Raw genomic sequence first — 25,751 nt, 5'->3', positions numbered from 1 at the left:
GGCGGGCGCTCTCGTGCCGGACGTTGCGCGGCCGCGACGCCCGACGCCAACGCAGGCGCAGCGCTCCGGTTCGGCGCGGCTCATGGTCCGGTTCGGGCTCGGGAGGCTCCGTCTGGGCCAGGGCAGGTAGGCATCATTGTGCTCGCGCCGCAGGCAGGGCTTAGCTTGAGTGCAGGAGCGGTTGGCCTTGATGTTGCGTTTTCTCAACGGCGTCCGGAGGAGTTCGTCCTCACTGCTCCGCGTCCACGGTGGGCTGGCGGGACCAGGACAGGAACAATGGGATTCCGAGGGCCGCAAGGGGGCGCTCCCTCTGCGGGTTGGGGTGCGAGGCCGGAGGGCCCTGCTGAGCGGGAGGCGGAGCAGGAGGCGGAGCGGGGTGGGTGGGGACCAGGGCGGGGTCGGGCTAAAGGGGGATGGATTAAGGGCGCGGTGGGAGGGACCAGGTCAGGCTCGGGCGGGGTGGGCGGGACTAATGGGGCGGGCAGCCTGAGGCTGGCAGCCGAGCTGCGAACGCCGCGTCAGGTCCCGGGGCGGGGCGGCTCCGCGCCGGGGCGCGCTGGGGACGGGTCGTTCTTAACTTTGCGTCCGCCTGGGAAGGCGCTGAGGTTTCTGAGGGTCTTTGTTTGCCCTTCTTTCCCTTTTGCTATTGAGATGAAGAGAGGGGAGGAAGTTCCTCCGTATCCCACAAAAGCCCTTCTGAGCTGTTAGGCTCCTGGCTGAGCTTTGGGGTGCTGATCTATAAAATGTCTTTTGAATAATGTTTATCTTGAATTAATTTCAGAATTTCAGAGTGTTACAAAACAAACAAAAATTCCCATGTACGGTTCGCCCAGATTTCGTAGGGGTTAACATCTTTTTTTACAGAACAGTCAACAAAACCGGGATATTAACACCTACAGGCCTTATTCAAATTTCTCTACTCTCACCTATTTCCGTTTTGTAATTTAGGCGCCAAGACAGCATTGGGTTGTCCTGTCTTTCCTTGGAGAAATTTACATTTTAAACAGCAGCTCTCCCGCCTCCCAACCCCCTAGGGCCCTTTAGAGTGGCCTGGGGAGCTCCAGGTCTCACACCAAGGTGCTTTTTCTTTCCGAGTGCCTGGACCAGTTTAGTTGAGAATGCCCAGTTGGACCTCTGGGCAGCTCGTGACCACCTCCTCCTCCCAGTGCTGCTCGTTCCTCTTCCCAGTGCTGCTGGGCTTGGTGAGTGGCACCTCTGTGCACCAGCCATAGGGTGCCAGAATCTAGGAGGCTTCCCTGATCAGCTTTCTCCCCTGCCCTACCCCCTCAACCAGTTATCCAGACTTGATGGTTTCACGTTTTGAGTCCTCCTTAGGTGTGTCCATTTCTCTCCATAGGCCCCACCCTTTTGCCATAGCCTTTTTGTCCGTCCCCCTTCATCAGCGTTGGGGCCCTGCATACTCAGTTGTCCATACTGCAGCCAGAATAAGCTTGTTAACATGCACCCTTCATTCTGTTATGCTCTGCCTGTAATTTTTTTTTTTAAACTTCCCACTGCTCTGATAAAGACAGGCCTCCTTAACAGGGCCTTCAAGTCTCTGCAGGGCTGGTCCAGCCTCTTGTACCGTCTCCCACAGATTCCCTACCCTGGCCGGACTGCTTTGCTTCTCCTGTGCTGTACCTTTTGCCTGGGGTGCTATTCCCTGCCTGCTGAGGGAGTTGTTACTCTTTCTGCAGCTCTCCATTAGGTTATCTTTTCCTCAGGGAGGTATTCTCTGACCTCCCTGACTAGGTCAGTTTCCGTTTTATGGGTTCTGATCAATACCTCCTTTCCTTCTTAGCCCTGTCATAGTTACAATTTTATGCATACATGCCTGGCATCCAGTATATACTTCAGATGTTTGCCAAAGGAATGAAAAGGTGATAGTGTGGCTGCCTAACAGCCTCTGTCTAGACATTATTCCCTTTGTGAGTTTGCTTGGTATGTGGGGGCACTGGCTACCGATGTCCCCTTCCTCTGTTGGTTGTCTCAGGCAGGGCAAGAAAGATGTAGGAGCCACATGTGAGAGGATGGAGGGCCTGGGGAGCACAGTCTGCAGACTCCTGAAAGGTAGAATTGGGGAGCACAGTCTGCAGACTCCTGAAAGGTAGAATGGGTTTTTGCTGAGCTTCTTACCTATGTATCCCCCTCTGTCCTGGTTGAGTCCACTGTAATTATTAGACTCTTCACTGACATATTTCCTATGCATGGTTTCAGAGACTCTTTTAGGAGTATATTTTAGTTAGGGTCAAGCATATATCAAGAGCTTCTGGTTCTTTTCTAAATAGTTGTCTCAAAGCCAGATAGTAAAGATGAAAATGAAAAGTCTGCGGCAGGTTGAGATAGATGGGATGCCCTGGAATGTGGCCATTTGGCTCTGTGGCATGATTAGTTTGGTTCAGCGAGTATTTATTGAGGGCCTGCTGCATGCCAGATGCCATGTTACCTTCTTGGGATACAGAGGTGGGGTCGACCTGAAGATGGATTATTAATTTCAGTCTATTGTGGTGAAAGCTGTGATAAGAGAAGACTTGATTGGAAGCCTGACGGATGAGAAGGACATTGCAGGGGATCCCATGGGCAGGGAATAGCACCCAGGCAAAAGGCACAGCACAGAAGAAGAAAGCAGTCAGGCCAGAGTAGGGAACCGGAGGAAGACAGGATACAAGAAGAGACTGGACCAGCCCTCGGGAGTGGTCTGAACCTACAGGCGGAACTGGGTGGGGATAAGGCTAGGGACCGGGCTGTGGATGACTTTGATTTTATTTCAGAGCTCGGTTGGATTGTGACCCAGGGCAAGCTCTTGGTAGGCTGTGAAGATGGGCTCATGCCCTAATGGCTGGAGGCTGTCAGTCTATATGTTAGCAAGTGGATGGGGCCAGCCTAAGGCACAGTGGAGGAAAAGGTGGTAAACTGCCGAGAGGTGGAGCAACTGTGAAATGGTAACACAAGTCAGGCTTCCTGACCCAAACCTGGCTGGACCTGGGGAAGAAGTCAGACTGTTTGAGTTTTATCAGTCCTACTATGCATCCCTTAATGAAACATAATTTCTGCAGCAAAATGTGTGGATATTTATAAACAATTAGACTTTATGAAGAGCCTCAGGTCAGTCCAGGTTTTGCTGCCAAAGAGTTTGTTGCAAAGTTTTGAAAGAAAGTTCAGTTTTTAAAGCATATTTGGCTTTTGGAATTGTAGGTGAGGGGTTGTGGACCTGAAATTGTAGTTAACACTTGGGAAGCCAGGCCTGTTGTGTCTGCTTTACACACATTGACTCCTATTACTTTCACAATGCAGTGAAGGTAGGTACCACGATGATCCCATTTTACAGGTGAAAGACGAGGGCACCAGGAAGTCTCTTTGCTAAGTGACTTTCCAAAATCACACAGCTCATCACTGGTGGCTCCATGTTACACATTTGTCCTGGGCTACAGACTTGTGAAAGGGGGTCGGGAGAGATTGAGGGACTGAGGTCTTTCTTTCGCACCTCACACACCTGGCATCTGCCTACAGCAAGCCTGCCTTAGTGCCAAGAAGGTCAGAGCAGAAGGGGAGCTGGAGCCCCACAGACATCACAGTCACACACTTGGATTTACTGAAGGCCCATGGGGACTCATGTCCGTGATTACTGGAGCTTATGATCTAATCAGGTCAGATGAGCTTTTCTCACAAGCCATAGAGGAATTTAAGTGTGATGTCAGGCAGACCAGAGATGGTCAGAGGCCCTGTGTATGGATAAGTTGGGATGTGGGCTGGCTGGGCTTTGAAGAAATTCAGGTAAACGATTTTATAAGGATTTTAAAAAGAGATTCTTCATAAGGGACACAGTCTGTTACATGGGGAGATGACCTAATTTTCTTCTAGCCGTGCAAGATGTGTGTGTTCTGAAACATCACAGATGAACATCTTTTGCTTGCGACTCCCTCATCACTGCAGAGCAGCATTCCCATCAGGCACTGACTGGGTCAGCTGGAGAGTATTTGTTCAGGTGTTTCTTTGCAAGTACCCCCGTGCCTGTATGTGTTTGTGTGAGTGTGTAAAATATACATACCAAAATATATAAAATGCACAGGAACAGTTTAAAGAATAATGAACAACTCTGATTATCCTACTCAGTTTAAGAAATTGAACCTTGGCCGGTCGCGGTGGCTCAAGCCTGTAATCCCAGCACTTTGGGAGGCCCAGACGGGCGGATCACGAGGTCAGGAGATTGAGACCATCCTGGCTAACATGGTGAAACCCCCCGTCTCTACTAAAAAATACAAAAAACTAGCCGGGCGAGGTGGCGGGCGCCTGTAGTCCCAGCTACTCGGGAGGCTGAGGCAGGAGAATGGCGTGAACCCGGGAGGTGGAGCTTGCAGTGAGCCGAAATCCGGCCACTGCGCTCCAGCCTGGGCAACAGAGCGAGACTCCGTCTCAAAAAAAAAAAAAAAAAAAAAGACATCGAACCTTATGAAAACTTTATTTTTTATTTCCATAAGTTTTTGGGGAACAGGTGGTATTTGGTTACATGATTTTTTTTTTTTTTTTTGAGACAGAGTCTCTCTCTGTCGCCCAGGCTGGAGTGCAATGGCACGATCTTGGCTCACTGCAAGCTCCGCCTCCCGGGTTCACGCCATTCTCCTGCCTCAGCCTCCCGAGTAGCTGGGACTACAGGCGCCGCCACCTCGCCCGGCTAATTTTTCGTATTTTTAGTAGAGATCCGTGTTAGCCAGGATGGTCTAGATCTGACCTCATGATCCGCCCACCTCGACCTCCCAAATTGCGGGATTACAGGCATGAGCCACCGCGCCCGGCCATGAGTAAGTTTTTTAGTTGTGATTTGTGAGATTTTGGTGCACCCATCACCCAAGCGGTATATACTGAACCCAATTTATAGCCATTCCCTTCTCATCCTTTCCCCTGGAGTCACCAACGTCCATTGTATCATTCTTTACCTTTGCATCCTCTTAGCTTAGCTCCCACTTATGAGTGAGAACGTATGATGTTTGGTTTTCCATTCCTGAGTTACTTCACTTAGAATAATGGTTTTCATTTCCATCCAGGTTGCTGTGAATGCCATTAATTCATTCCTTTTTATGACTGAGTAGTATTCTGTCTTATGTACATACCACAGTTTCTTTATCCACTCATTGATTGATTGGCATTTGGGATGGTTCCATATTTTTGAATTGTGCTGCTATAAACATGCATGTGCAAGTATCTTTTCTCATATAATGACTTCTTTTCCTCTGAGTAGATACCCAGTAGTGGCATTGCCAGATCAAATGGTAGTTCTACTTTTCGTTCTGTAAGGAATCTCTACACTGTATTCCATAGTGGTTGTACTAGTTTACATCCCACCAGCAGTGCAGAATGTTCCCTTTTCATTGCATCCTGGCCAACATCTGTTATTTTTTGATTTTTTTGATTATGGCCATTCTTGTGTGAGGAAGATGGTATCGCATTGTGGTTTTGATTTGCATTTCCCTGATCATTAGTGATGTTGAGCATGTTTTTCATATGTTTGTTGGCCATTTGTGTAAATTCTTTTGAGAATTGTCCTTAACCCACTTTTTGAGGGGATTTTTTTTTCTTGCTAATTTGTTTGAGTTCATTGTAGATTCTGTATAGTAGTCCTTTTTATTCTATATATTTTGAACTTATTAGATATACACAATTTAAAAATTACTATATTTTCCTGATTAGGCAAATCTTTTCTCACTGTAAAATGACCCTCTTTCTCTGATTTTTTTGTTTTTGTTGTACTTCATTTTTATATTTTTAATTGTAAAAAACATACAGTTTACCATTTTAACCATTTAAGTGTACAGTTTAGTAGTACTAAGGATAATCACATTATTGTGCAGCCAATCTCCAGGAACTTTTTTATCTTGCAAAACTGAAACTGTACCCATTAAACATTGACTTGCCGTTTCTCCTCCACGACTTCTGTTAATCTGCATTCTACTTTCTGTTTCTGTTTTGACTACTTTAATTACCTCATGTAAGTGAAATTAAACACTGTTTCTCTTTTTGTAGTTGGCTTATTTCACTTACTATAATGTCCTCAAGGTTTATTTATGTTGTAGCCTGTAACAGGATTTCCTTCATTTTAAGGCTGAATAATATTCCATTGCATCTATCAATTCCATTCATTGATCAATTGACACTTGACTTGCTTCTGTCTCTTGGCTATTGTGAATAGTGCTGCTTTGAAAATGCACTATAGGCCAGACGCAGTGACTCACGCCTATAATCCCATCACTTTGGGAGGCCCGAGGTGGGCGGATCCCGAAATCAGGAGATCCAGACCATCCTGGCTAAAACGGTGAAACCCTGTCTCTACTAAAAATACAAAAAATTACCCCGGGATGGTGGCAAGAACCTGTAGTCCCAGCTACTCAGGAGGCTGAGGCAGGAGAATCACTTGAACCCGGGAGGCGGAGGTTGCAGTGAGATGAGCCACTTCTCACTTCATGCCACTGCACTCAAGTCTGGGCAACAGAGACTCCATCTCAAAAAAAAAAAAAAAGGCGCTATAGACATAGATTTCTGAGTTCCTGCTTTCAGTTCATTTGTTCAACATAGTATTGGAAGTCTTAGAGCAATTACTGAGAAAAGTTAAGCCATCCAATTTGGAAAGCAGTAATTACAACTATCTGTGTTTGCAGATGACATGATCTCATATGTAGGAAACTCTAAAGATTCCACAATTGCAGAATTGCAGCAATTTGTATTTGCAGCAAAATTCACAGCAAATTGTATTTGCTGAATACAGCACAGTTGCAGGATACAAAATAAACACGCAAAAATCAGTTGCAGCCAGGCACAGTGCCTCACACCTACAATCCCAGCATTTTGGGAGGCCAAGGCAGGCAGATTACTTGAGCCCAAGAGTTTGAGACCAGCCTGGGCAACATGGAGAAACCCCATCTCAACAAAACATAGAAAAATTAGCTGCCATGGTGGCATGTACCTGTAGTTCCAGCTACTTAGGAGGCTGAGGTGGCAGGATCACCTGAGCCTGGAGTGGTAGAGGCTGCAGTGAGCCATGATTGTGAAGTGGGGTCGCTTGTCTTGGGAAATACCCAAGGTTCGTTGTCTCACGCTAAGGAAAACGAAGATGTAGACGCACGAGGTGTGCATTTAAGAGCGGAAAGTTTAATAGACAAGATAAACAAGAGCAAAGCTCCCCCATATAGAGGGAGAGAGGTTCCAGATGGAACTCCCTGTTCACAGTGGGATGTATTTGACTTTACAGAGGGGCTTAAGGAGGTGGTGTCTAATTTACATAGGGCCTCGGGGATTGGTTGGGCCAGGTGTGCCACTTACGTAGCCCACGCCCACGAAGAGGCTGGCCATCTCACCCTAATCTTTTATTATGCAAATGGCGTCTCGGCCTTGCTGGGGCTGTGACACCCACACATGTGACTTTGACAAAGAGAAGGGAGGAGAAAACTTCCACGCTGGATATACCTGGCTTCTGGCACACCTGCAGGCATTCACCTGTGCAAGCTTCCAGCTTGCTTATCTGTGCTTGAGGCTTGATTTTTCAGGCTGCTTTTTGTTAGAAAAGAAAGGATTTGGGAGCTGCTTTTTATTAAAAGAAAAACCTTACTGAGGACTTCTGTACCCTCACTAACTGCTTGAGTAATTTATTTTTAACTCTTAAATCAATTGTCCCACCGTATTCCAGGCTGGTCAACAGAGTGAGACCCTGTCTTAAAAAAAAAAAAAAAAAAAAATTGTGGTTTTTTTAAATATGAAAAAAGAAAAAAAATGTTTAAAAGAAAATGTAGAAATTACCACACTTTTTCCATAGTGGGTGCATTATTTTTAAATGCTATCAACAGTGTACAAAGGTTCTAATTTTTCTGTTTTTTTGTTTTTTTGAGGTGGAGTCTCGCTCTGTCACCCAGGCTGGAGTGAGTGGCGCGATCTCGGCTCACTGCAAGCTCCGCCTCCCGGGTTTACGCCATTCTCCTGCCTCAGCCTCCCGAGTAGCTGGGACTACAGGCGCCTGCCCACCATGTCTGGCTAATTGTTTGTATTTTTAGTAGAGACGGGGTTTCACTGTGTTAGCCAGGATGGTCTCGAGCTCCTGACCTCCTGATCTGCCCGCCCCAGCCTCCCGAAGTGCTGGGATTACAGGCGTGAGCCACCACATCTGGCCCAAAGGTTCTAATTTTTCTACATCCTTGCTGATACCATTCTCTGTTTTCTTGATAGTGTCCAGCGTAATGGGTGTAATGTGATATCTCATGGTTTTGATTTGTATTTCCCTTATAAGTATGACTTTTAAAACTTAGGTAGTTTAGTTTTTATTCTTATTTGTTGTATTTGGTTCTTTTTAAGTGTGCTTGACCTTTTTTTTTCGTTTCAGATTTTATGTTTCTTGTTCATATTGTTTCTTACAATATATTAAACATATATATTTTGTATTCTATGATAATTATGACATTTATAGTCCGTGGGTCTGATTATGCTCTCCACTGTTTCTGCTGACTCCCATTCATGGTGCTTTATTTCCTTGTTTACTGTTTTATTTCCTTGTTTACTTTATGACTTTTTTTTTTTCCATAATGTGAATTCATCTTTGGAACTGTTATCAGTGGAGCTCTTCAATGTTTTTGTTGGGGATATATTCCTCCAGTGAGGTTTTATCTGTTTTCACTATTCCTGGGGAAGCACTGCTAATGAAGGGGACTTTGGGTTAAAATTTTTGCTTGAGGTTATTGAGCCCATTAAGCAGTATCAGTTGGCCTCATAAACCTTCATAGTTACAGATTCTTCGGAGACACTTCCCCCCTGACTTTTATCCAGTGGTATGGTTAAGCATGTTTATTTTCTGGTCTCTTCTTCAGAGTTGGGTTACTTTTCGTTTATCCTTGTCTCTTGGGTGCAGCCCTTTGGTAGGCCCTTTGTGCAGGCCTATTTTCCTAGCCCTTTGTGCTGGCCTGCCTTTAGTTTCCTCTAGTTTTTATACTCCATATAGTTCAGAATAGGAGGATTAACGTCACCACAATTCATGAGAATGCCTCAGAGTGAAAGCTAACTGAAGACTCCCTTGCTCCTTAGGGCTCCCAGATTGATTTTGCTTTTTGACCCAGTGAGATTCCATATTTTCTTGTCAGGTCAGTGCAGCACTTAAAATTTTATCCAGCTCTTTTAAGTTTTCATCAGGAGAGGTTTTTTGGGGTCTGTGGTCTGCCATACTTCTGGAAATGGAATTTAGGCGTCTCATTTGATGGGTGTCTTTCCTACTTCCCCTTACTGCTGAGAGCCACCTTGAGGCAGAAGCGAGGGACCCGTAGGAGTGGAGGTCACTGATTGCAGGAGTTACATGTTCTCTTATCTTCTGTGTCTGCAGAACCCAGGCCAGGATCCACCCCCCAGGACGTGCCACCCACGGTTACTGCCTGACCACAAAAGCTTGAGAGTGAACCTACAGAGACTAGAAATTGGGTAGTTGGGGAGAGGAAGGTAGAATAACATCAAGGGGAAAAAATATTTGTCATCCTTTCTGGAGCGCTAAGGGGGCATAGGAGGTGTGTTGGGGCAAGATTGATTGTATGTATGTGCATGCATAACTCTTAGAATTGGCTGCAAAGGGGCAGACGGAGTCAGAATTTGCTGAGTGTGGTTTGCTTTTATGGGTTTGTAGGTAGACAGTTCAGTGAGCTTCCTGGCAGACCGGCAGGGTAGAAGTTCATTGGAGAGACTGGGCTTAAAAGCTGCCTGAGATAGCATGGGGAGTCTGTGGGATTAGTCCTTTGGTAAGGGCTCTGGCCACACAACATTGAAATTGTATTTTCAGGTGACCAGGACAACCAGTTGATGATGGGGTCATTTGGGCCATGGTTTGCGTGTAGGGTACTAAACAACTCCTAACACTTTTTCCTGGCCACATAGCATTTTCACTTTATCACTGTCTATGTGCCTTGTGGTTCGGGAGCTGTTGGTTGGCCCCTGAGAACAGCCCACTGAGCTGGTGGATGGAGGAGAAAAGGCTGGAGGCATTAATGTTCCCCTGCTCTGTCCCTGTTATGGGAGGAAATGGACTCGAGGAGCTACTTTACTGAGTATTTTTGCATTCAAGGCCCTGGGCTCTGTAGTTGAGTCTTAAGGATAGGGGCAAGTGACCCTTTGGTGGTACCTGCCTGAAACGGTCTCAGCTAGGAGATAGCAGAGGGGGCAGAGACCTGTTGTGTCTAATATGTTAGAGAAAATTAGGAAGCAGACCTGGGGAAGATTAGGAAGATGATGCTGAAGGTTTTATTTTAGCCTTCAGGAGAGGCCTTTGGATTCTCATAGAAAAAAAAACATTCTCAAGTCCTCTCCTGACGGTACTGGCCCAGCTCTTGTGTCCGCTGGACCCTGTAAGCAAGCACTGTGTGTATGTATAATGTAGATCAGACCCAGCTACTATGTAAGTGTTGTATATACAGTTGTGATCAGGCTCAGCCTCCCTGAGTGTGCTTTGGATATATAGTGGAGATCAGACCGAGACTAGAGCAGATAGTATTCATGAAATGGTCTCACAAACAATAAAAGGAGACTGGTTTGTGGAGGGCGTGCTCTGAGTAGCTGACAAAGGGAGCCTTGGCTGAGTTATCGAGAACTGGTCAGAAGCAGTGTGACTGAGCTGACTTCAGGGCCAGGTGGGGCTTCATTTGGTGGGGGTGAGGTAGGAATTAAAATGAATTTTAGACAAGTAAGGCCACATTCACCTGAATAGTGCTGACACTTGTTGTTTGTATTTGGCATTTTTATGGAAGGGTTACATATGCATATGTCAAGCCGCCGTGAATGCGATGACTGCAGGTACAAAAGGACCTATGTGTGTTGCATTGATGATGACTTGTGTCACAAAGACTGATACTATTGGTGATGTAATTTTTCAAAATGGTCAACAAGCGTTGGTAAAGTTCTGATAAAAAGATCTTCGTTTTCTCTACTATTAGTATGTTTACTATACTATATTAAAATTGTGCAAAAGGTGTTTTATATTTATGTAAATCTGAGTTTGGTTCTAAGCCCAAGTTAAATCACTGCATATAGGTTTTGGCAGGACAGATGGAAGTTGTGAGGGTATGAGACAGGTGTGGTTGTGGGACTGACCCACACGTGTGGGATCGCTGTAACCCTTTCCACCCCTTCTGCCATTGTGACAACCAACCTTCTCCCCCAACAAATTTTAAAGCACCTTCTGGGTGCTCTGCTTCCTCCCTCCGCTAACCGCCGCTGTTCTGGGTCTGCAGGGAGACCGAAGGATATGACGCCAGGTGGGAGAGCTGTTGGAGACGTGCAGAGTGGGGTTGTTGGTCTATTCTTGCTGTTGTAAAAGTGGCCCAGAGTGAGTTGTCCAGACACATTAAAATGCATAGAAAGGTTAACATCTTAAAATGAGAAGTTAACTTGAATCAGCTGTCCAGGTGGTTTGCCGGCAGTCACACCATTTTGAAAATACTGGCATGGGGTCCCTGTGGTGCTGAGATATTTCCATAGCCTGAATCCTTGTGGAACTCACATCATCATTGTGTGCAAATGCAAATCCCCTACTCCTATAATTAATTTCTGTGAGCTCTGGATACACAGGGATGCCTCCTGACTTCGGTTTGCATTTCCCCCCAGTATTACTGCATTTTATCAGTTTGTTGACAGGGTCAGGGTGACTGGTTTTCCATTAAATGTTTCAAGCGTGACTGTCTAATCTCCTGGAAAACTAAGTAGATGCCCTTGGACACTAACACTTGCCAAATCTGTCGTGATTTTGTTCTGCATCGCTAGGCAAGTCACTTCTTTCCAGGCCTCAGTTTCCTCAATGGTTAAATGGGGGTTATTACAACCTCAAGAAGTTATGAAGGGAATTAAATGCATTGACATCAGTAAAAATGCTTAAAACAGTACTCCACACTTAAATGCTCACTTGCTAAAAGGGTTTCTAATGTCTTTACTCCAAAGTATTTCAAACATACAGAAAATACAGAGAAAAATATATCAATATCCATGTCCCCACCTCCCAGATTTAACACATATTAACACATTTTGCCATATTTGATTCAGATTTTTTTTTTAATATGGAGCACTTACGAATTTTCATGTCATCTTTGTGGACAGGCTATGCTAATCTCGGTATTGGTCCAGTTTTAGTACATGTGCTGCCGAAGTGAGCACTCAGATTGTGTAAAAAGAACTAACAGATCTGGTGGGCCTTTCTCTCCCCGCGACCCCATCTCATCTTCCACTTCCTCACTCCAGTTTCCCTCCCTCCCCTGTGGGTACCCCCTTCTGTGAAGAGCTAGCATGTAGCTTTCCAGTTCTGGTTTTATACTCCTATCCTGCACATAGTATCTGTTGACAACACAGGGAATTTCTTGTGGGTATTTGTAGTTACGTAAGTGGTGTTCTACACTTTCTCTCTGCAGCTTTGTTTCATTAAGTGTTGTTTTCAGGATCCTTATGCTTTCTTGGTTGTTCATTTGTTTAAACTTCTATATAATATAATTATATTCATTTCCCAGTTGGTAGTCTTTTAGGTTTTTCTGATGTTTAGCTGTTATGGACAGTGCAGCGGGATGTTCTACTGGCATCTATTAGTAGAAGCCAGGGATGCCATAAACATCCTAGAATGCAGTGGAAGGCCCTCTGCCACCCCACAAGCAAAGACTTATGTAGCCCCAAATGTCATCTACTTTAGAATGTATTTTGGTGTGAGTTTTGAGATGAAGGATTTGTTCTTTTTCCCTCTGAATAACGAGTCGACCCACACACTGTTAAGGTAGTGAATTTTAAGTCAGAGATATTTTTCCCTTAAATGGTAGAAAAGATCCTGTTGCCTTGCTTCTTAAGATACAATTTTTTTAAATTGACCTTCTTGTCTTACAGGTTCTTAGACTCTGTGAGTAAAGACAGTTTCATCTTCCCAGTTCATCATGGCTTCAACATCCAGGTAGGAGTGCCGTTCGATCAAATGTTTTATTGAAGAATTTGTTCCCCTATGTTTTTGAAAGGCCAAGTCCATGACATTTTTAGCTCTTGGCCTCAGTATAACAGTTGGTGTCCAGGAAGTATAAAGGTAGAAGGGAGAGGAGATGGGAGAAGAATGGGGAAAATGGGAAAAGGCCGATGGTTGTGTGGTATGGGTGTGGTCATGTAGCACTAATGTGTACACTCGATAGAAAACCATGACTTCACTTTCCTCATCTTTCAAGATAAAGACACCAGATGGTTACTCCTGGGGCCACCTCAGTCCCTGCAGGCTTTCTCATGCCTGGGGTTTGAACAGTCATGTGCAGAAGTTGTTTGAGGGTTTGGGGGTGAGGAGGAGCTTGGGCAGTCAAAACTGGTAGAGACCTTGAGCTTGCAGCCCTGGATCTACCCCTGTGAACTGGGTGAGGCCAGGTCAGGAGAGTGTGAAGATGGCTGCTGTCCCCTGAGAACCTTACTCCAAGGCCCATGAGATGGGCTTTGAATTTCCTTTCCCTTCAAACTGGTCTCTTGTCCTGGCCCATGCAGAGGGGGAATGAGTGAATACCTCACCTCGTGGAGGTGAGCATGGCGGCTGACAGTCAGTCTCCAGGCAGTGAGGTTAGAGTGAATTTCTAATGCAGCCTGAACTCCAGAGTCCACGGGCAGGTCTGCGCTGATGTCGCCTCTGTGGTAAATCCTGTTGCCTTCCTTTGGGATGGAGGGTCCTCACGTGGAGGTTGGGGTCTGCAAAGGGGCACAGGGAAGCTGCAGGGACCTCTGTGCCTACCCTCCCTGCTGAGTCCATTCTCACAGCCAGGGCGATGTGTTTACAGCCTAGATGTGACTCACTGCCCTGTTCCATGGTTTACCCCCACCCTTGGGGCTACCTATGGTAGCTGAACACTGGAAGTCCTGGCCAGGGCCTGTGGAGTCCTGTGGGGCTAGTTCTCTCTGGCTCTGCTCTGCTCTCTTGTCCTCATTGCACCTGCAGCCTCGCTGACCTCCTTGCCGTTCTGCAGATGTCGAATCCCTTCAGTGTCAGGGCCATGTGCCTGTGGTTCTTTCTGTCTGCCTGGGACATCTTGTCTCCAGCTGTCTGCAGGGCTCATTCTCTCATCTCCTTCAGGCGTCCCACCCTGTGAGCCTTCTCTCACCATTCTGTCCAAAATAGCACCCCTGGCTCTACCCCTTTGTTGCATTGTCCCTTATCTGGGACGGCATTCGGCATTCATTGCTACCTGACACCGTCCTGCATAGCTACTTGTTTGTTGATCTGTTGTCTGACTCCTCCAGTTAGAAATAAAGTGCTGTGCAGGTTGGGAGTGGAGTTTACCCGTTGCCAGCCCCTGAGCAGCACCTGGTTACTGTCTGTGCTCAAATGCAAGTACAGAGAGTCTCCCACTTAGCATGGTTCAACTTAAGATGGTGTAAAAGCCAGATACATTCTGTAGGAACTGTACTTTGAGTATCCATACAGTCACTCTGTTTTTCACTTTCAGTCCAGTAGTCAATAAATTATATGAGCTATTTAATACTTAATCATAAAATAGGCTTTGTGTTAGATGACTTTTTTTCCCAACTATAGGGTTCTGAGCATGTTTAAGGTAAGCTAGGCTAAGCTACGATGTTTGGTAGGTTAGGTGTATTAAATGCATTTTCGACTTATGACGTTTTTAACTCATGAGGGATTTATTGGGATGTAACCTGATTGTAAGTCGAGGAGCACCTATATCACTCACCATCCATTTGGTTCCTGTGTCCACAGGGCCAGAGAGTATCCGGAGTTTCCATGTTTTCCAAATTGATTTGGCTTCTAAATTGCAGTTAGCATACAGTAGGATAGCCGCAAGGGAGCTATCTGAAAATCCACATCTGCTCAGTTCTTGAATTTGGGTAGTGAGAGTTCAAGTAGGGAGAGTTTGAGAATTTGGGGAATGAGGGAAACTTCCATTTGTCAATAAGAGAGGGAAGGTATAGTAAGACAAATGTAATTGCAGAGCTCCTAGGGCTATTGAGTCTGAGGGGACAGGAGTGGGTGTCACTCCAGCTGACCAGGGCTCCCTGTTGCCAGTTTCTGTTATCTGGGGTGATGACAGCAGCATCTGGATTCATCACTAAAGAGAATCCTCTGTTTTAGAACACATCATTTAAGAAGGAAAGTAAGTAGGTAAGACCTCTTTATTCTGTCTCCCATTGTCAAAATACTTCTGCACTTAAAAGCATCATCTGTGGGCTGGGTGCCATGGCTCACACCTGTAATCCCAGCACTTTGGGAGACTGAGGCGGGCAGATCACGAGGTCAGGAGATCAAGACCATCCTGACTAACATGGTGAAACCCCGTCTCTACTAAAAAGAAAAAAAGTTAGCGTGGTGTGGTGGCGTGCACCTATAGTCCCAGGTACTCGGGAGGCTGAGGCAGGAGAATCGCTTGAACCTGGGAGGTGGAGGTTGCAGTGAGTTGAGATCGCACTCCTGCACTCCAGCCTGAGTGACAGAGTATGACACCGTTTCAAAAAAAATAACAAAAAGCAGAATCTGTGTTTAGCTGGAAAATTTACTTACTGAATGCTGTGCCTTGTGGTGCCAGATCTGTGAAGCCAATCAAATGAAAGTGTTTTATAGAGAGAGAGCATCCTCCTCTTTTCTGCTGAAGCATTGGCTTTCTGGCGTGGCCTCTTCCTGATTCTGTTTCCTGTCGTAACAGAGATGTCATTGCTGGGAGAGGTATCCACTCAAAGGTGAAGTCTGCAAAGCTGCTCGAGGTTCTGAATGCTATGGAGGAGGAAGAGTCCAGCAGCAACAGGGAAGAGATTTTCATTGCACCTCCCGACAATGCTGCGGGGGAATTCACTGATGAGGACTCAGGTGATGAAGACGGCCAGCGAGGTGCTCACCTGCCTGGCAGTGTGCTGCATGCTTCAGTCCTGTGTGAGGACTCTGGCACCGGCGAGGATAATGACGACCTGGAGCTGCAGCCGGCCAAGAAGAGGCAGAAAGCAGTTGTGAAACCTCAGCGCATTTGGACAAAAAGAGATATTCGTCCAGACTTTGGCAGTTGGACGGCATCAGATCCTCATATTGAGGATCTGAAAAGCCAAGAGCTGAGTCCTGTGGGCCTTTTTGAGTTGTTTTTTGATGAAGGAACAATTAATTTCATTGTTAATGAAACCAATCGTTATGCTTGGCAGAAAAATGTCAATCTGAGTCTTACGGCTCAGGAATTGAAGTGTGTTTTGGGCATTTTGATTTTAAGTGGGTACATCTCTTACCCAAGGAGAAGGATGTTCTGGGAAACCTCTCCTGATTCACATCATCATCTTGTGGCCGATGCAATTAGAAGGGACAGATTCGAACTAATCTTCTCATACTTACATTTTGCAGATAACAACGAACTTGATGCAGGTGATAGGTTTGCCAAGGTCAGACCTCTTATCATCCGGATGAACTGCAATTTCCAGAAGCACGCACCCTTGGAAGAGTTCTACAGCTTTGGCGAGTCTATGTGTGAGTACTTTGGGCACCGGGGGTCCAAGCAGCTGCACAGGGGGAAGCCTGTGCGACTTGGCTACAAGATTTGGTGTGGGACAACCAGCAGAGGCTACTTGGTGTGGTTCGAGCCCTCACAGGGCACACTTTTTACCAAGCCAGACAGGAGCCTGGATCTAGGAGGCAGTATGGTAATAAAGTTTGTGGATGCGCTTCAGGAGCGTGGTTTTCTGCCATATCACATATTTTTTGACAAGGTTTTTACAAGTGTTAAACTGATGTCCATTTTGAGGAAAAAGGGGGTGAAGGCCACAGGAACTGTTCGTGAGTACAGGACTGAACGATGTCCCCTAAAAGACCCCAAAGAACTGAAAAAAATGAAGAGGGGTTCATTTGATTACAAAGTCGATGAGAGTGAGGAGATCATCGTGTGCCGCTGGCACGATAGCAGCGTGGTCAACATCTGCTCCAATGCCGTGGGCATAGAGCCAGTGAGGCTGACCAGTCGTCACTCTGGAGCAACTAAAACACGGACTCAGGTCCACCAGCCATCACTGGTGAAGCTGTATCAGGAGAAGGTGGGCGGTGTTGGTAGGATGGACCAGAATATTGCCAAGTACAAGGTGAAGATCCGAGGCATGAAGTGGTACTCAAGCTTTATTGGCTATGTCATTGATGCTGCCCTCAACAATGCATGGCAGCTGCACAGGATCTGCTGCCAGGATGCCCAGGTGGACCTCCTTGCCTTCCGGAGATACGTCGCCTGTGTGTACCTGGAGAGCAATGCTGACACAACCTCTCAAGGAAGGCGAAGCAGGCGGTTGGAGACTGAGAGCCGCTTTGATATGGTTGGACACTGGATTATCCACCAGGACAAGAGGACCCGATGTGCCCTCTGCCACTCACAGACCAACACCCGGTGCGAGAAGTGCCAGAAGGGTGTCCATGCCAAGTGCTTCAGGGAGTACCACATCCGGTGACATCAGGAGACATACTTTTTTGGTTTATAATGAGATGTTCACAGTTAAATACAGATAGCAGTTGATTACTTCTGTTTTGTGTTGGAAAAAAGACCTGAATTTCTGATGACTTGGTTTTCTCTTTTCTCCCTACCCACAATTGTTATCTTTTTTATTGTGTTCTATTATGCCTACATGTGATATCAATTAATATTTATATTCATTTATATTTATATTTTTGAACTTATTTATTTAAAGTTGTGGGACCACATTTTATTCAGATAAAAGTTGTGCTTTGGGGTATATTTGAATCCTAGGAAGAAGAATCAAAGGAAAACTTGCAAGAACAGTAAGAAGACTTGACCATTGCATGCCATGGTTTATAATCTAAGATAGGCAATAGTGTATAAATATCATGTAAATGTGATGGATTTCTTAATCCTATTTATTTCATATTAATCTAAGGTTATCAAACTTTCCAAGGATAGATAATCTGCCTTGTATTTAGTCAGAGGGCTAGAGTTTCAGAGTTCATATTTTCTTGATAAAAATATTTTCCTAATACACATATATCAATGTGGGATTCATTTTATAAAAAATTATTTTTTTAATTTTTGTGGGCACATAGTAGGTGTGTATTTTTATGGGTTACGTGCGATATTTTGATACAGACATGCAATGTGGAAAAACCACATCAGGGTAAATGGGCTATCCATCCTGTCAAACATTTGTCCTTTGTGTTACAAACCAATTATACTGCTAGTTATTTTAAAATGTACAATTAAATTATTTTTAACTATATTCACCCTGTTGTGCTAGCAAATACTAGGTCTTACTCATTCTTTCTATTTTTTCATACCCATTAACTATTGCCACTCTCCCCCACCCCCTAACCACCCTTGCCAAGCTCTGGTAACCTTCTTTCTACTCTGTATGTCCATGAATTCAATTGTTTTCATTTTTAGCTCCCACAAATAAGTGAGAACATCTGAAGTTTGCCTTTCTTTGCTTGGCTTATTTCACTTAACATAATGACCTCCACTCCCATTCATGTTGTTGCAAATGACTGAATATCATTTTTTTTGTGGCTAAATATTAATAATACTTCATTGTGTATATGTACATTTTCTTTATCCATTCTTTTGTTGATGGACACTTAGGTTGCTCCCAAATCATGACTGTTGTGAATAGTGCAGAAGATAAACGTTGGAGTTCAGATCTTTCTTCAGTATACTGATTTTTTTTCTTTTGGGTGTGTACTTATGAATGGGATTCCTGAATAATATGGTAGGTAGCTCTATTTTAGTTTTTGAGGAACCTTCAAACTGTTCTCCATACAGGTGGTACTAATTTACATTCCCACCAACAGTATTCGAGGGTTCCCTTTTCTCCACATCCTTGCCAGCATTTGTTATTGTCTGTCTTTTGGATTAAAGCCATTTTTACCGGGATGAGATATCTCAATGTAGTTTTGACTTGCATTTTTCTGTTGATCAGTGATGTTGAGTACCTTTTTGTATACCTGTTTGCCATATGTACTTTTTGTTTTTGTTTTGAGATGGAGTTGCCTTGTCACCCAGGCTGGAGTACAGTGATGCGTGATCTCGGCTCACTGCATCCTCTGTCTCCTGAACTCAAGTGATTCTCCTGCCTCAGCCTCCCAAGTAGCTGGGATTATAAGCACCCACCACCACACCCGGCTAATTTTTCTATTTTTAGTAGAGATGGTGTTTCACCATGTTGGTCAGGCTGGTCGTGAACTCTTGAGCTCAAGTGATTTGTCCACCTCAGCCTCCCAACGTACATCTTTTTTTTTCTTTTTTTAAATTATACTTTAAGTTCTGGGGTACATGTGCAGAATATGCAGTTTTTGTTACATAGGTATACACATGCCATGGTGGCTTGTTGCACCCATCAACCTGTCACCTACATTAGGTATTTCTCCTACTGTCATCCCTCCTAGCCTCCCACCCCCCGACAGGCCCTGGTGTGAGTTTCCCCTCCATATGTCCATGTGTTCTTATTGTTCAACTCCCACTTATGAGTGAGAACATGCGGTGTTCAGTTTTCTGTTCCTGTGACAGTTTGTTGAGAATGATGGTTTCCAGCTTCATCTATGTCCCTGCAAAGGACTTGAACTCATCCTTTTTTATGGTTGCATAGTATTCCGTGCTGTATATGTGCCACATTTGCTTTATCTAGTCTATTATTGATGGACATTTGGGTTGGTTCCAAGTCTTTGCTATTGTGAATAGTGCTGCAATAAACATACGTGTGCATGTGTCTTTGTAGTAGAATGATTTATAATCCTTTAGGTATATACCCAGTAATGGGATTGCTGGGTCAAATGGTATTTCTAGTTCTAGATTCTTAAGGAATCGCCACACTGTCTTCCACAATGGTTGAACTAATTTACACTCCCAACAGTGTAAAAGCGTCCCTATTTTTCCACATCCTCTCCAGCATCTATTGTTTCCTGACTTTTTAATGATCGCCATTCTAACTGGCATAAGATGGTACCTCATTGTGGTTTTGATTTGCATTTCTCTAATGACCAGTGATGATGAGCATTTTTTCATATGTCTGTTGGCTGCATAAATGTCTTCTTTTGAGAAGTGCCTGTTCATATCCTTTGCCTACTTTTTGATGGGGTTTCTTGTTGTAAATTTGTTTAAGTTCTTTGTAGATTCTGGGTATTAGCCCTTTGTCAGATGGCTAGATTGCAAAAATTGTCTCCCATTCTGTAGGTTGCCTGTTCACTCTGATGATAGCTTCTTTTGCTGTGCAGAAGCTCTTTAGTTTAATTAGGTGTTTCAGACATGAAGTCTTTGCCCATGCCTGTGTCCTGAATGGTATTGCCCAGGTTTTCTTCTACTATTTTTATGGTTCTAGGTCTTACATTTAAGTCTTTGATCCGTCTTGAGTTGATTTTTGTATAAGGTGTAAGGAAGGGGTCCAGTTTCAGTTTTCTGCGTATGGCTAGTCAGTTTAACTCAACTCTATTTATTAAATAGGGAATCTTTTCACCATTGCTTGTTTTTGTCAGGTTTGTCAGAAATCAGATGGTTGTAGATGTGGGTGTTGTTTCTGAGGCCTCTGTTCTGTTCCATTGGTCTATGTATCTGTTTTGGTACCAGTACCATGCTGTTTTGGTTACTGTAACCTTGTAGTATAGTTTGAAGTCAGGTATCATGATGCCTCCAGCTTTGCTCTTTTTGCCCAGGATTATCTTGACTATGTGTGCTCTTTTTGGTTCCATATGAAATTTAAAGTAGTTTTCTCCAATTCTGTGAAGAAAGTCAGTGTTAGCTTGATGTGGATAGCATTGAATCTATAAATTACTTTGGGCAGTATGACCATTTTAATGATATTGATTCTTCCCATCCATGAGCATGGAATATTTTTCCATTTGTTTGTGTCCTCTCTTCCTTCCTTGAGCAGTGGTTTGTAGTTCTCCTTGAAGAGGTCCTTCACATCCCTTGTAAGTTGTATTCCTAGGTATGTTGTTCTGTTTGTAGCAATTGTGAATGGGAGTTCACTCATGATTTGGCTCTCTGTCTGTTATTGGTGTATAAGGATGCTTGTGATTTTTGCACATTGCATTTATATCCTGAGACTTTGCTGATGTTGTTTATCAGCTTAAGGAGATTTGGGGCTGAGATGATGGGGTTTTCTTTTTTCTTTTTTCTTTTTTTTTTTTTTTGACACGGGGTCTTGCTCTGTCGCCCAGACTGGAGTGCAGTGCAGTGGCACGATCTTAACTCACTGCAAGCTCTGCCTCCCAGGTTCACGCCATTCTCCTGCCTCAGCCTCCTGAGTAGCTGAGACTACAGGCGCCCGCCACCACGCCCAGCTAATTTTTTGTATTTTTAGTAGAGACGGGGTTTCACCATGTTAGCCAGGATGGTCTCGATCTCCTGACCTTGTGATCCACCTGCCTTGGCCTCCCAAAGTGCTGGGATTACAGGCATGAGCCACCGTGCCTGGCCAAGACAGTGGGGTTTTCTAAATACACAATCATGTCATCTGCAAACAGAGACAATTTGACTTCCTCTCTTCCTATTTGAATACCCTTTATTTCTTTCTCTTGCCTGATTACCCTGGCCAGAAGTTCCAATACAGTGTTGAGTAGGAGTGGTAAGAGAGGGCATCTTTGTCTTGTGCTGGTTTTCAAAGGGAGTGCTTCCAGTTTTTGCCCATTCAGTATGATATTGGCTATGAGTTTGTCATAAATAGTTCTTACTATTTTGAGATACATTTCATCGATACCTAGTTTATTGAGAGCTTTTAGCATGTAGGGCTGTTGAATTTTGTCGAAGGCCTTTTCTGCATCTATTGAGATAATCATGTGGTTTTTGTCTTTGGTTCTGTTTATGTGATGGATTACATTTGTGGATCTGCATATGTTGAACCAGCCTTGCATCCCAAGGATGAAGCCGACTTGATCGTGGTGGATAGGCTTTTTGATGTACTGCTGGACTCGGTTTGCCGGTATTTTGTTGAGGATTTTTGCATCGATGTTCATCAGGGATATTGGTCTGAAATTTTCTTTCTTTGCTGTGTCTTTGCCAGGTTTTGGTATCAGGATGATGCTGGCCTCATAAAATGAGTTAGGGAGGATTCCCTCTTTTTCTATTTTTTGGAATAGTTTCACAGAAGGAATAATACCAGCTCCTCTTTGTACCTCAGTTGGAATTCGGCTGTGAATCCGTCTGGTTCTGGACTTTTTTTGGTTGGTAGGCTATTAATTACAGCCTCAATTTCAGAACTTGCTATTGGTTTATTCAGGGATTCGACTTCTTCCTCGTTTAGACTTGGGAGGGTGAATGTGTCCAGGAATTTACCTATTTCTTCTAGATTTTCTAGTTTATTTGCATAGATATGTTTATAGTATTCTCTGATGATAGTTTGTATTTCTGTGGGATCAATGATGATATCCCTTATATCTTTTTTTATCACGTCTATTTGATTCTTCTCTCTTTTCTTCTTTATTAGTCTGGCTAGCGGTCTATTTTGTTGATCTTTTCAAAAAACCAGCTCCTGGATTCATAGATTTTTTTTTAAAGGGTTTTTCGTGTCTCTATCTTCTTCAGTTCTGCTCTGATCTTGCCACCAGCCCACCTGGCATCATCATTTACATGGAAATGTTGGGACTGAGCTGACCTCATGCCTCTCAGTTCCGAGCCAGCTTTCTCTCCCTCTGGCTCTTATCCAGCCTGTTAAACATTAAATAATCAGTAAGACAATTGAAAAACACCCTAGTGTTCTAACAAGTTACACATAATTGCTTGCTTACCAGTTGTCTACCTCAGAACTTTCTTTTCCTCATAGAGTCAATATAATCATCTATTTTAAATTTGACTTTTGCCATTTTACAGTCCAAGAATCAGGACTTTGCATGGGGCATGGATGGATTTCCACAGTCAGCATGAGGATGGGAGAAGAACAGGGCAGATCCAGCCCCACTCAGTGAGAGTTCTGGCTGGAGTTACTTGGCCAGACCTCACTCCAGAGAGAGGAGACCTTCCTCTGGAGCAGCTACCAAGACAGCTCCTAGTTGGAAAGTGTTTTATTTTTTCTTTTTTCTTTTTTTCTTTTTTTTTTTTGAGACGGAGTCTTGCTCTGTCGCCCAGGCTGGGGTGCAGTGGCCGGATCTCAGCTCACTGCAAGCTCCGCCTCCCGCGTTTAGCCATTCTCCTGCCTCAGCCTCCCGAGTAGCTGGGACTACAGGCGCCCACCACTTCGCCCGGCTAGTTTTTTGTATTTTTTAGTAGAGACGGGGTTTCACCGTGTTAGCCAGGATGGTCTCGATCTCCTGACCTCGTGATTCGCCCGTCTCGGCCTCCCAAAGTGCTAGGATTACAGGCTTGAGCCACCGCGCCCGGCCTGGAAAGTGTTTTCTTCTAAGGTGAGATGCAGCCCCCACTGGAGAGGAAGACACCAGAGAGTTTTAAAAAGGAAAAACCAAGGTAAGCCGGTATCAGTTTCTTGACAGGGGACACAGCAGAGTGCACCCAGCTGGGGTGAATCTCCACAGTTCCCCAATGGGATGGCAGGCAGGAGCCCCAAGTCATTGGCCCCTGCATTGTGGGAGCAGCATGAGCCATCTGCAGTGACATTGTCTCCTCCGGCAGCAGCCTCCATCCAGAAATCCATCTCAGGGTCTGTCCTCACAGGAACCTGATGCCAGAGCTGTGCGCTGAAAGTATTTGGACACAGGTATTTTGTGGAACTGGGCATTTTCCAGGTCTTGCTGGAGGTCATTCTGTGTGAACTCCATGGAGCTCTTTCTCATGGGCTTTTTTTCCAAGTGTGGGAGAGCATGGCCTGCATGACTGCTGGCTTCCAGCACCTGGGTTGCAAACCCAAGCCAGGATGTGTAATTCACTGTAGCCCTTGACAGAATAGTAGGAGATAAAAGTCGTTTTTTAGTCTTCTATTTGTTACCCTCAGCCAACTAACTTCTGTCTACAGTAGAAGATATTTTGCCAATTTTTTTTTTCAAAATGGAGAAATACCTCACTCTTAAGTCTTTTAGAGGCACAGACTTCTCAATTTCATTACATTAAAACCACTGAAAGATAGAAAAAAGTGAATTTCACATCAAAGAAATTCTTTTTTGTCAAAATACTCTGTTTTGGTTTGAAATGTTTGTGAATTTTCCATGCATGTGTCCAGATGCGTAGGAAGTTTATTCATTCAATTAAGATAAAAAATTAGATAACATGGTAAAATCAAAAAGTAGTAAAGACACATTTTTGTTTGTGTCTCTGTAACAGAAAACTGATGCTTCCTGTGTGCGAGCACTGTGTAGCTGATGCAGATACAGAAACCGAGGTTTTCTTACTTGCTGCCGCTGGCCTGGGCACTGGAGGTTGGCTCCGGGAGGGCAGGGTGTCTGTTTTTATTACCACTCAGCAAGTGCCACACAAACACGGGTGTGTCTGCCCTCTAGTGGATGCTGGCAGGCACTGTTCTTACTACCACTCAGGAAGAGCCACACAAATACACAGGGGTGTGCCTGCCCTCTAGTGGATGCTGGAAGGCACTGTTCTTTTTTTTTTTTTTTCTTTTTTTTTTTTTTTGAGACGGAGTCTCGCTCTGTCGCCGGGGCTGGAGTGCAGTGGCCGGATCTCAGCTCACTGCCAGCTCCGCCTCCCGGGTTTACGCCATTCTCCTGCCTCAGCCTCCCAAGTAACTGGGACTACAGGCGCCCGCCATCTCGCCCGGCTAGTTTTTGTATTTTTTAGTAGAGACGGGGTTTCACCGTATTCGCCAGGATGGTCTCGATCTTCTGACCTCATGATCCACCCGTCTCGGCCTCCCAAAGTGCTGGGATTACAGGCTTGAGCCACCGCGCCCGGCCAAAGGCACTGTTCTTTTTTTTTTTTTTTTTTTTTGAGACGGAGTCTCGCTCTGTCGCCCGGGCTGGAGTGCAGTGGCCGGATCTCAGCTCACTGCCAGCTCTGCCTCCCGGGTTTACGCCATTCTCCTGCCTCAGCCTCCCAAGTAACTGGGACTACAGGCGCCCGCCACCTCGGCCGGCTAGTTTTTTGTATTTTTTTAGTAGAGACGGGGTTTCACCGTGTTAACCAGGATGGTCTGGATCTCCTGACCTCGTGATCCGCCCGACTCGGCCTCCCAAAGTGCTGGAATTACAGGCTTGAGCCACCGCGCCCGGCCAGGCACTGTTCTTATTACCACTGAGCAAGCGCGGCAAAAATACACAGGGGTGTCTCTGCCCCCTAGTGGATCCTGGCACGCACTGTTATTACCACTCAGCAAGCGCCACACAAATACACACGGGTGTGTCTGCCCTCTAGTGGATGCTGGCAGGCACTGTTATTACCACTCAGCAAGCGCCACACAAATACACCCAGGTGTGTCTGCCCTCTAGTGGATCCTGGCAGGCACTGTTCTTATTACCACTCAGCAAGTGCCACACAAATACACCCGGGTGTGTCTGCCCTCTAGTGGATGCTGGCAGGCACTGTTCTTATTACCACTCAGCGTGTGCCGCACAAATACACAGGGGTGTGTCTGCCCTCTAGTGGATGCTGGCAGGCACTGTTATTACCACTCAGCAAGCGCCACACAAATACACCCAGGTGTGTCTGCCCTCTAGTGGATCCTGGCAGGCACTGTTCTTATTACCACTCAGCAAGCGCCACACAAATACACCCAGGTGTGTCTGCCCTCTAGTGGATCCTGGCAGGCACTGTTCTTACTACCACTCAGCAAGCGCCACGCAAATACACCCGGGTGTGTCTGCCCTCTAGTGGATCCTGGCAGGCACTGTTCTTACCACTCAGCAAGCGCCACGCAAATACACAGAGGGGTGTCTGCCCTCTAGT

At 45.1% G+C, this 25,751-nt stretch overlaps 1 protein-coding gene and 1 non-coding gene across 5 annotated transcripts; one reads left to right on the top strand and one right to left on the bottom strand.

The window, feature by feature from the left end:
* LOC105463346 (piggyBac transposable element derived 2) lies at nt 1-24,774 on the top strand. 4 transcript variants are annotated; one of them, XM_011710383.2, is made up of 3 exons: nt 1-126; nt 12,868-12,931; nt 15,657-24,774. In XM_011710383.2, the coding sequence occupies exons 2-3, from the start codon at nt 12,915-12,917 to the stop codon at nt 17,416-17,418; spliced, it is 1,779 nt and encodes a 592-aa protein (XP_011708685.1). In that variant the 5' UTR covers nt 1-126; nt 12,868-12,914; the 3' UTR covers nt 17,419-24,774. The 4 variants fall into 4 exon arrangements, with proteins under 4 accessions (XP_011708685.1, XP_011708686.1, XP_011708687.1 ...); XM_011710384.3 differs by lacking the exon at nt 1-126 and adding an exon at nt 136-248; XM_011710385.3 differs by lacking the exon at nt 1-126 and adding an exon at nt 7,743-8,157.
* On the bottom strand, nt 12,054-12,156 carry LOC112423414 (U6 spliceosomal RNA). Its single transcript, XR_003013885.1, has one exon. It is a non-coding gene; the product is annotated as a U6 spliceosomal RNA (small nuclear RNA).
* Nucleotides 24,775-25,751: the final 977 nt, after the last annotated feature.

This window comes from Macaca nemestrina, chromosome 1 (assembly GCF_043159975.1).
Source record: "Macaca nemestrina isolate mMacNem1 chromosome 1, mMacNem.hap1, whole genome shotgun sequence".
NCBI lineage: Eukaryota > Metazoa > Chordata > Mammalia > Primates > Cercopithecidae > Macaca > Macaca nemestrina.
The sequence above is the reverse complement of the archived record's forward strand: the minus strand, read 5'-3'. Positions and strand labels throughout refer to the sequence as shown.